This window comes from Monopterus albus, unplaced genomic scaffold (assembly GCF_001952655.1).
Source record: "Monopterus albus unplaced genomic scaffold, M_albus_1.0 scaffold341.1, whole genome shotgun sequence".
Taxonomy (NCBI): domain Eukaryota; kingdom Metazoa; phylum Chordata; class Actinopteri; order Synbranchiformes; family Synbranchidae; genus Monopterus; species Monopterus albus.
In genome coordinates, this window is record NW_018128221.1 from 412,592 (window position 1) to 424,527 (window position 11,936).

Sequence of the window (11,936 nt, forward strand, 5' to 3'; positions counted from 1 at the left end):
ACGTCTTCCCTTTAAATGTCCTTTAAATTCCACTTATAGCAACAGTGCCCAGTGTTTTCCATCAAAAAATGTTTTTCGCAAATGTCCTGCTTGTAATTGCTCGGTGCCCTCCTAGGTGGCTCCAGTCCCAGCTTGGAAATTGTATTTTAATTTAGTTTATACTGTTTATATAATGTTCAGGCTCCTTTCTGCAGCTGTCCAGTGTTTTTACTGTGTATCTGACCTTTAGTATCATGAGCTATTTTTATGGTTCAGATTCAATTTATTGTCATATCTTTGTGTATTTGCATACATAAAAAACTGTTGTTCCTCCCAGCCCATTCAAATCAAGATTTTCAAAGATCATTTTATACACAATTTGATTTATGTAATATTACTGGAACATTGGGAACCTCAGTGAAAAATTAAAATAAAGTTAGAGGGTTTGAATATTTCTCAGTTTGAAATGTTGGAGACAGGACCATCTTGCAGGGATCAGAAGTTAAAAATATTTTTAATGTTATTTTTAAATTGTACTATTACATATACATTTAAAGTTTCATTTAGTAATATACACTTTCTGTTAATTCTGTGTCACTCTATGTTTTGTTTTGTCCACTCTTTGATTCATTTTTTTCTTTTTGAAGAATCAGTATTTTAGTGGCACACTTCAGGCCCCATATCCGGGGCTTTTCTTTTGTTAGAGCACAAGCTAACTGATGTGGTGTGTCCTCAGATCATCGGATGCATACTGGTCTTCGGGGCCATTAAGTCCTCCACCTACAGCAGCCAGGTAAACAACAACAAGCTACAACAGTAACTTTTAATCCACTTCATGTTTTACATGGTGGCATCAAAATGCAGCAAACATAAACATGTTAAAAGCTAGTCATATTTGTTTATTATGTCACAAATAAGAACATTTCCTAATTTTGCAATATAAAGTTATATTTTTGCAGCCATTTAGAGTTTTAGAGAGGGCTGCGTGCTGGACTAATTCGTGGCCCAAACTCCTCTCAAGTACAACAATATGATGTGTCTCCTGTTTCTATTGTTTATCAGGAAAACCTAAATACAGCTCATATTTGGCATTGGAACAGGCTACAAGTGTGAACAAAAGCTAAACAGGGAATGGAGACATTTGTCTGTTAAAACAAACTAAAGTAAACTTTTTAAATCATGAGGGCTTAATATTTTATGGGAGTGTGTAAAGATCCTCACACTATAGCCATGAGTACAACAGCTACGTGGCACAGACTTGGTTAATGTCCCCAGAGCATGATGTGGGTTGTAATTTTTAAAAAAGCAGCTGTTTTGTGGTTGTTAAAATGAAGTCTGATTTTGTTTGTCCTGTCTACATGAGAAACAACCTGTTGAGAAGTGTTTAAAACAAGTCGAGGTGAAGGTTTATGAATGTTTTTAAGGAGGCGAGCAGCTGCCCAGATGTAACAAAGGCTCAGGTTTCTTTTCCTAATGCAGAACAGCTGCAGCTTGGAGCTGGCTGGCTTCCATTCTCATAGTCTACACACTCTGCCACAGAAAAACTGATGGCCTGAATACTATCAGATCAGAAACACAGTTCAGTTCAATTCAGTTTTATTTGTATAGCACCAAATCACAACAAAAGTCAACTCAGGATGCTTTACAAAGTCAGGTCTAGACCTTACTGTTATTATTATTAGGGCAACACGACAGCACACCTCTGTTTATGGATCATAGCATTTTATCTCATTGTTTTCAGCTAATCAGATTTACTTTCCACTTCCCAAAACACATCATGAGATTTCCTGCATCTCAACGTTCATTCTGTAGTGGACAGGATTGAAATGTGTTGATGTGCTGAAACATGATACCCACATGATACTTCATAAAGTCATACTTTGTCTGTAAACGGCATTTGAAAAAAAACTGGTGTCGTATTATAGTAAAAAAGTCACTATGTATTAGATTGTAACTTTCTCCTCCTTTCTGTCTGTCACAAAAAGTTAATATCAATTAATATATAGCCTCTGTGTACTGTAAAACATTGATGGTTGGCTAACAAATTTAAGGTGATTAACACAGGGCACTCTATGTTTTAATATAACCCATGAAAACAACAAAACCAACAATGACTTGATCTCATTTTGTGAAGTCAAAGCTTTATAAACCAGAGGTGTTTGGGTGGGTCATGCTCACAGTCTTACCCCTCCTCTGTAAATGTTCTTCAGTATGAAACACATGAGACTTTGGTTATATTGCAGGCTTTGAGAAAACATGTCAACATGTGATTGGAACTTGGGGAGCTACAGGGCTAGGAAGTCAGAAAGCACCTAGAATCATGCATTTTGGCTCTTTCTTGGGATTTGATGACAATAGCAGAAAAGTCTTGTTATATAATCCACCATTTGTAGCTCTGCAGTAACTCATTGTTTGTGTTGTGCTGAACAGCTGTCGTCGGTGGGGGGCCCGAGCCTGGCCTGGGCTTGGGTGATTGCCATCGGCGTCCTCTGCATCTCCTCTCTGGGAATCTATGCAGGAGTCTCCGAGAAGCCCCTGGCCCTCAAAATAGTACGTATAGGAGCCCCTATCAAACAGCAGGCCATCAAGCCACTTAAGCAACAAAATAAGGAATAAGCCATGTTGTCTTATTGTCTCATATGCAGTTCGCAGGATTCATGGGGATTGGAATGATCATCATGCTGATCTTTGGCATCGTTGTTGTCGTCGCAAGAAATACGGTCATCTCTCTCTTTCTAGCTATCTGTCTTGATGCTAGTTTTTATCTATGCTAAAGTTCTCCCCGTCTTGACTCTGTTACTCTCACCATTAGCTCAATGCTAATGGTGTTTTTCTATCTGTTACTCTGTCACCTACCACTTCTGTCTTTATGCTTTCATAGATTTGCCCTCTTCTTGTCTTTGTATCAGGAGTTCTATCTAAAATCAACTCCTTGATGCTACCTAATGCGTCAGATTTATTTTGTGCTTTATTTAATGTTCAGAATTGTCTGTGGCCTTAGGGTGTCCATTATTATTTAGCTAAAAATCACACTATGTTGCTTTGCCTTTGATAGGTGTGAAAATTACTCAGACACTAAATCTGTCAGCTATAGCATAAAACAAGTGTCTGAGGTACAATGGAATGAGTTTGGACAGCACAATGTACCATGATGCTAACACTTTTGTCTCTTGTTCTCTCATTTGTCTGTCATTATCTCTGTCTCATTTTGTGCTGATATTGCTCACCGTGTCTTTGCAGATCAAACAAGGCTTTGACAGTGCCTCTGAGGACATTGCAAAGGTTTTCATGGACAATGAGGAGACACAGATGTTTATTGAAGCACTACAGCAAACTGTAATTTCTCTGCATACTTTTAAGTCTTATGAATGTTGTTTAGCTAGGCTGAACACTGTGGGCTAGTCTGGGATAAGTGCTTTCCAGGGGGTGTTAGAGCAGGGTGTCTCCGTTTAGCAGACAGAAAAGCTTTATGTAATCACAGTTTTTACCCTTGAATTTTGTACGGATTGCAATACAGTGACAGTAATACACACAGGTGACAAATAAAAGGTGAAACCTGAATAAGTGAGCGGTCTCCTCCAGGGTGACAGAGCCCAGCACCTCACTGAGACTCTTTATGTTGGACTTTCCTTTTATTTGTCACCACTACTATGGTGTAAAAACAAACATCTTTTAAGCTAAATTTAGGATATTTAACGACAGCTTTGAAACACCAAAATCATAAAATTAAAGGCTAAATTAAACCCTCACCCACAATGTAATTTAAAACTGTTTTAATAACTTACCTCTTCAATTAGCTCCAGTTCTGTCTTTGACTCACTGTTGTTGATATCCCATCATCACCTGTTGCAACAGCCTAGGGTCCTTTGGAAGACTAGTTCCACCTGTTGAAACTCACTCTCTCATGTGTTTGCAGTACCACTGCTGTGGAGTGGCGAGCGCTAAGGACTGGGGTAACAAAATCCCCATATCCTGTGAGTGCACCTCTTATGTCCAAGGTGGATGCAAAGCCAAACCTGCGGTCAGTTCTGGAAAATGAAATTCTGAGTACCTGCTTATATTTGTGTAAAATGACATGGAGATAATGTAACTATCTGGAGTTCAGGAGCAGGGCATGACCTGAGCTACACCCCTTCTGTTCCCACACTGTTTAAACCTAACAAAACCACTATTTATCCTCTTCCGCTTTTCCTTACCCAGTGAATTCTATTATCTCATCTCCCAGTTTTACAGTATTATCCCTACTAGGGGTCTGCCAGTGTCCAAGAGCAGTGCAGACCTCCTTAGCCCTCCCCAAAACCGAAGTGCACATGCATTCAGTGTACACAAGCAGTCACCATCAGTTCATTGTCCTGCTATTCAGTGAGGGCAGGTCCCAGGTGGTGTATTTCAAATGTGCTTAAAGTTATGGACCATGTGTTGTACACATGTCGAAGTGTTTGGGATGTTAAATTCTTCATTCTTTAAAACCTCTGCAGATGCTGCTGTTGGGGCGTCTACATAGTTAAATATGAGGAAGCTATAAAGTTAAATAAGTGTGTGGGTAACTTCTATTTTCATATGACTTGATGCAAAATGTAGAGAGAGAGAGACACTGAGATGTGGGACATCTTAACATCTCTGTTGCCATACAGTAATGTAGTTTTAGATGTGGTGGCTCGGGTGTTAATACCCGACATTTTCATACATTACAAGGTTTATTAGTAGCAGTAAGATGCATCTGCACTCTCTTTTTCACTTCTGGCTGCTCCTCCATGCAGGTCAGACTTGTGCCATGTTGAAAGTGATAAGTAAATGTTACCGGGTCCGACCTAGTGAGATTGCCTTTGCACATTTTATGGAAAAGTGACCAGGATTCAGACGTGAAGCCGACATGTTCAGATGCTGTCAGATTAATGGGAAGGAGTGCATGTCTGGAACAGGCTTAACGTTCTAGTATGGACAGTACTGTTTGTACAGTGGACTGCTTTCCTTACTAATTATGATGATCACATTCTGCTCTTGTTTACCTGCAGGGAACTTCAGGCCCATACCAAATTTATGCACAGGTATTTAATCAGTCCTTCAGCCAACCAATTAAACACCAACCAGCCTAGCAGTCGGTGATGTTTCCACGTTAACCCTTTCTTCATCTCCTCTTCTGCAGACTTGTGGTCAGTTCATCTATGCATTGATCAACTTTGTTTTTGAGATCTCCATGGGCCTCTGCTTTGGATTTGCCATCACTGCAGTAAGCTCTGCCCTCTCTGTCTCTCTCTTTGCTGTGTTTGTTCTGTGTGAACAGAAGCTAAACATTACATCTAAACAGTACATCTCGTAGAAACCTGCCAAACGGCAGTGTCGCTCAGTCCACTGCAGGTTCTCAGCGCCTACACAAGATGCAGTGTTCTACCTCTAACTGGAACAATAAAGCATTGATCTCTGTTTAGTTTTATTTGCTGCAGCTTGGGTTCTCAGTGGCAGGACAAGTCAGTCTTCACTATCATACCTGAGTTGTGAAGGACAAGCAGGTTGTGTGGTTACCAACAGCAGTGACATTAGGCCAGCTGCTGGTGTCCACCTGTCAGTAGCTAATGCTGGACGAGGCAGGCTGTTTATTGGTTTTAAAAGACAAACTGTCAAATGACTGTGACAAAGGTGAGTTGATTTCATGTTTGCAAAGTTGCACTATGTAATATTGGCCTCAAATTCAAACAAAATGCATTTTGGGTTGTTACCCTGTGACCAGCTCATTTTAGGTTGTTACCCTGTGACCAGCTTCAGGCTCAGGTCGAGGTTTAGTAGCTTTTCATATAAAACTGGCAAAAAAGGAAAAAAATCCACACTATTCATTGTTTCTATATTTAGAATGATGGAACATTAAAGTGTTTGAATTTAAAATGAAAGTGGGGGAAATCATGGCCAGTCCCAGATGCACCGCTCAAATGTATTTCGGGTCAAGACAGCTTGTCTCGTTAGCGCTACTGTATCTGTTACTGACAGGAGCTCAGAGAGCCCACAGCTCACTGAGCTTTTAAATTCACAACTGTAACCAAATAAAACCATCTACATAACAGCTGCTGGCCAACAGTCAACATCTGAAGCAGCTGCATGTAATGTGGATTAGACAGATGGTCGCTTCACTTCTGGTGTGAATTCAGCGTGCGTCTGACGGACTGATCTACTTTCTCCTGTCTGTTTCTCTGCCCGACTGACCACCTGTCTGTCTGTCTAGCTGCTGGGCCTGCTGGTCTCCCTCCTGATGATCCATCAGGTCAAACATCATGACAGCGAGGGCGCAGGGTCCATGGCTATGAAGGGCTACTGAAGGCAACGCTCCACCTCTGGCCCTGACCTACAACCTCTGCACTGTAGCAGGAGGTTTCAGGGTTCTTCTTTACTTTTGTTGACATTTCTGCCTTATAGTTGCGCAGCAGGGAAAGCAGGAGACAGAGGGGTGATGTGGCATCCTGCAGGAAGATTTTGTTTGGGAGAAAAACTCTGCCTTGTGGAAATTTTTTCTTCCACCTTCCTATTGTAGAAAATATTGCTAAATGCTTATTTTATCTTTTTGTGATTTACAGTATGTATCTCTTCACTTATTTGATGATCTGCAGTATTTTAGCAGTCTTATGTAACAAAGATATTGTAGAAACAATGTCCTTTCTAAGCTCAGCTTTTTCCCATGGCTGCTGATATATTAACCTGAGGATGTCACAGCATCAGTTATCACAGTCCTTTTAAAAGCGACAGTATAATTGTTTGGAAAATTCTTATGGCCTGATCAAACCAGGAAACAGTGATGTTAACAAAATTGGTGCTGCTAGTAGCTCAGTGTTGTAGCGACTGTAGAGACATATTTCTGAAGGATTTATCAACATAAAGTTTGCAAGAAAATTTCAGAACTTCCTCAGGTTAGAATGATCAGGTCAGAGGTCACTAACCAAAACAAAACAAAAAAAATAACTGTATGATAATGATGTTTCATGGTTTCTAGACTTTGTGTACATCCTTGTAAATGCACTTAAAATCAGACAGTAGACTTCTGTCTTAAAATTCAAGACACTGCCATGTGTTTAAATGGCAAATCCTGGCCTGGCTTTTCAGAATTAGTAAAAGTTTGTTTTTTTTTCCACTGTAGAGAGCAGGTGACATTGGGGCAGCGGAAACCCTGGCAAAACCTGCAGCACTGAACACAAAATTTGAGCATAAAGAAACCTGTCAACACAATAATGAATGTAGCATGACTGTGGAGCTTCACTGAGGATAAAGCCAGTAAATGACCAAAACCAACAACTCAGCGTAACTGAAGTTTAAGATCTCCCAAAAGAAGGGACAAATAGTGGGATAGAAAATGTTTTATTGTGAAATCTGCATTTATATTCCAGAATAAACCCACACATCCTTGTGTTTTCTGTCATTTCCTCACCTTTGTCTGAATTTGATCTGCGGTTACATGAAGTTAAGGGTTGACAGAGGCTGAAAGGGAAGGTGGGGATTTTAAAGAACTAATGGGGGAGGTATAGTGGGATGATGGGAAGCATATTTGCTCTTAATAAAATGACAGCACAGTCTGAGGCAGTGAAAGAGAAGTGTTGAGAGAGGAGGCTGAACGAGATTGCAATTACAGAGATTGCAATTTGCTGAAATGGTTGTGAGGGGTTAAGAGAGGCATTAGAAAGGCTGGTAAGGGGTTAATATCACAATATATCATCTTAGAATGCCGTGCTTAATTAATATATTCATGCTAATTGAAAGCACTTCAACAGCAATAGAGTTCCCATAACTCATCAACAATTATGTACCGGCATGGCAACAGACATAGAGGGCACTAAATCCCAGTCTGGGAAGCCCTGGAAACTGGGAACAAGACAGTTGTGTGCAGGGACTTTCTCCATTCTTTTGGACAGATTTTTTCTTCCCAGCTCCTGCAAACACGGATGATGTGTGTGTCTCCCCAGAAGGGTTTGGTGGACACTGACACTATTACAGCAGTGTCTGCTGCTTGCGGCCATATGACAGGATACACAGCAGCAGCCACTGGATGGCAGTGCAGACCAGAGAACAGTCAGGAAACACCACAGCGGCAGAACAGTTTACACATGATCTCCACAGCGCATACTGGTGTGAATGAACTGGTAAGGCTGATGTCCACATCTTCATTCCATGGTGTGAATGAACTGGTAAGGCTGATGACCAGTTAGAAATGATCAATAAGGTTGAGTTCAAGAATCAAGATAGGGTTTCAGTAGTTGATCACACACTTTCTGTTGTCACACAACTATAAAGCAGTGATCTGACACAGCGTCTCAGTACAGCAGCTCAGTCCCACTGCTGTGTCAACATTCAGGTGAACTGAGTGCACCACAGTTCAGCCACTGTTGGTTCATTAATGGATGTAGTGAACACAGCTACAACAAAGGCATAAGATATGGTTTCAGGTGGCGACAGCCTGCACATTTGCAAACTGAGAAAATCAGAAAAAAACACAAGTTGTACGGGTGACAAAGATGAATTTCTCACACCTGAGTTCATGGTTGACTACTACAGTACCTACCGTCTCCTGTGTGCCTGCTCTTGTAATTCCATTTTCTAAATAATTTAAACTTAGGAAATTAAAAGCACATTTTTTCAAATCTAATCTCGAAGCACACGGATTTTGGTCTCAAACTCTACAGCAGCACAAAAAGGAAAAACCTCAGCATCAAATGAGGGAGGAGCCTAGGTGAGCATCAAAATACTGCATGTGCTCATCACTGTAGCATTTTAAAATACTCTCAGATCTCACTCCACTCAGATCTTTTACTTGAATAAAATAGCACCACCACAGTAAAAGTCCTGCATTCGCTTAAATTAAAAGCACAGAAATAGTTTCACTAAAGTATCAAATGTAAAAATGTGGAAGGCCCATTTTCACAACAGTACTTATCATATTATAGCCCGATTCATATGTTGCAGTTAAAGGGTTAGCTAATTTTTATTATACTTTGTTTGAGTTTGAATTTCCCCAGGATTAAAAATCCTCATCGTATCTTAACCTACAATAATATGTCACCTCTTTTATTGATTACATTTTGTATTATTATTCTGAACCTGAAAAGTAGGCTAAGCAGTAGTGCTGGGGGTTACAGTAGGCTACTAGCCTCAAGGGTTTATTACTTTGTGTAGTAGTGTGTTACTACATTCAGAAACAATATTGTGAGTTTTTTACAAGTCAAATCTGAAGGTGATCTGGACAAACTGAATGTCCTCAACCATTTCATATGTCAACATATACAGACTTTATGCTTTATTTTCTTAGCACTCACTTTTGGGAAAATGACGGCACACCTATTGTATAAATACTGTATTTTTAGCTTGTCACTGAAAATGACAAAAACGTTACAGTAAAATGTAGCTAACTTCTGAAAAGGCTGCAAAGTGTTTTCTACAGCGAAAACCATCACATCCAGTTTGAAGAAAGATTTAGAGAAGGGATGCTAACTTCCGCGTGCTACAAGCTGGAGCTGCAACATCCATCTTCAGTAAAAGCAGAGTGTGTGAAGGAGCTAAGGCAGCTTGTAGCTGTGGTGCAGGATGCGTTCAGAAAGCTCCCCAGCCACCTTCGTACCAAGTGGAAGTATGGACGGGCAACTTACAGCTCGATCATTAGCCTAACAGCAAAGCAGCAGGGATGCAAACTTGGCGCCTCACTGTATGTCCAGTCCATAGACTGCAGTGTATTACTTTTGACAAGTAACTTCTGTAACACTGGGAGCTGCAGCAGGCCATATCAATGTGGAGATAAATGTTTATGATGAAGTCATGGTTTAAAATTACTGCGAGTAAGAACTACTTTTGGGAATTTTGTGGAGTTTTGATCTTGGTACCATCACCACAGTCATAAAGGGAAAACACACTGAAAACCAAAGGCGGCTAAAAACCATGTGACGCTGCATCAAAACGAGAAATTTCTCATCTGAAAGTGTCTTCTCATGTTGGAAATTGTGTCTGTTGCTTTAAGTTGCATGTCCTCCTGGAGGCTGTGTGTGGGCAGAGGTTTTTGTTGCATGCGAGGAGGCAGTTTCACCACACACCTTGTGCCAGAGATTAGTGTACATAAAGTGCACAGCTGCCGCCGTTCACTGAGGGAATTCATTAGACTGCTGCTGGGGCTGAAGTGAACAGACTAATACAAGTTTATGAACTGGACCAATAAAGATCCAGTTGGCTTATTATCTTTGATTTATTGGTGCAAAACACAAGTTAAATACAAACAGTGACATACTGTAGTAACATAATTTATCCTATAATATAAACTAGTGCTGTGCCAAAAACAGAGTTCTTTATTGTTTTCCTCTCCCACAGCAACCACTCATGCAAACAAATGCATTCTTAAAGGGCAATTACAAATTATTGACGAGAGCTGGTTGCATTTTCCAGTTTTCTTCTACTCAGACCTCCACTGGTCAAATCCTTTTACCGCCAACCCCCTAGATTTGTGCACAAGCTAGAAAATAAAGCACCCAAGACAAAAAAGTCACTGCTCTTCAATCCGTTTGAAGATGGAAAATGAATAAAAATAAACACAAAATGACTAAAAACAGGCATAAAACACCTGCAAGAAGACATAAACTGACTTCAAATCATATGTCTGTCCAGTAATGCTTTAAATTTAACAGTATTTTTTTTGCCTCACCTATCTTTTATTTATTTTTGGCATAATGAAGAGAATATAGGGCCTATAGTTTAATCCTACATGTGGAAAACACTTTGGAGCCACAAGTCTGAATGAGCTCAGGCTCAGAGCTGTTGATGACAGAGCTACAATGAGCCTTCTGTTCAGAAGAATCAGTGAAATCAGGAGACCTGTAGCATTCAGTGTAAAATTTGCCAAGACTTTGTGAAGACGGCACATTTTAATATGTTAAAACGGTCAAATTAGTTGATTGTACGTCAAATTATACATAAACAATCACACAAAACAACATGGTTTGCCCAGTACTAATGTAAAAGGATCAGACACACTGAGGCTTGAGAGAGATTTAATTTCAAGCAAAAGAGAAAAGTAAGTGTTACTGTTGCAGAGCGAGTGTACGGGCTTCACACACAGCTGAGTCCATCCATCGCACACACAGACCTCGCTGTAGTCATTCTAGACTGTCGCTTTCATTCAACACTGACATTAATAACCTCATTGTGTGTGTGTTGACCCACATTTCCTAATGACTTCTCTAATATGTTGTGAATTTATAATGGCACCTCTAATATATTCTTAATGAGCTTTGTAATGTATTTTGTGTGTGTGTGTGCCTTTGTATCACTTACATTATGGGGACTGAAACCTGTTAACACACTTGCGTTGTGGGGACTGGGCCATCCTTGTGGGGACCAGAGGCTGGTGTGTTAACAGGTTCCGGTCCCCATAATGGGAAAAACAAGTGGGAAATACAAGGAAATCACTGAATTGTAGGGTGGCAACATGGTTTAAGGTTAGGGTGAAGTTAGGGTTAGGCAAGTAGTGGTTAGGATAAGTCTATGGGAGATGAATGTAAGTCCCCACAAAGAATGAAAACACAGGGTGTCTGTGTGTCTGTGTAATAGGTTTTAAATGGATGAGCGGCCTCAGATTGCACTTGTACCAGATGCTAGTGGCTATCGAACCGCTACGCTAGCTGACACACATCAGTAGTAATGGCAGAGGGTGAGACACTAAATCATAATGTTTATATGTTCTGACTGTTTGGGTTTGTGGTCCTGCTTCTTTGTAGTGTCTCAGTAGTATTTGTACTGTTATAGATTTCATCCATTGTGTACAGGAAAGATAACACTGACTAATGCTACTGAAGGAAGTTACACTGTAAAAAAAAGACAGCATTTTACAGAATGTTCCTGTTTATTTTACAGATTTCCCCTCTATTTCCAATATACATGGAAATGGCAATAATGGCAGCATCATGCATAAATCGTGTAGCTGTAAATTACTATATTCTCATTTT

General features: G+C 40.2%; 1 protein-coding gene across 1 annotated transcript in view; it reads left to right on the forward strand.

Annotated features, from left to right (window-relative positions):
* The window catches only part of LOC109974600 (tetraspanin-8-like), a 9,315-nt gene extending 1,963 nt beyond the window's left edge, over window positions 1–7,352 (forward strand). The window contains exons 2-9 of the mRNA XM_020624875.1: window positions 716–772; window positions 2,410–2,529; window positions 2,625–2,699; window positions 3,220–3,315; window positions 3,896–4,000; window positions 4,995–5,027; window positions 5,126–5,209; window positions 6,194–7,352. Coding sequence (XP_020480531.1) covers window positions 716–772; window positions 2,410–2,529; window positions 2,625–2,699; window positions 3,220–3,315; window positions 3,896–4,000; window positions 4,995–5,027; window positions 5,126–5,209; window positions 6,194–6,286 — 663 coding nt within the window. The 3' untranslated portion in view covers window positions 6,287–7,352. The remainder of the gene's footprint in view (window positions 1–715; window positions 773–2,409; window positions 2,530–2,624; window positions 2,700–3,219; window positions 3,316–3,895; window positions 4,001–4,994; window positions 5,028–5,125; window positions 5,210–6,193) is intronic.
* The last annotated feature ends 4,584 nt before the right edge of the window (window positions 7,353–11,936 follow it).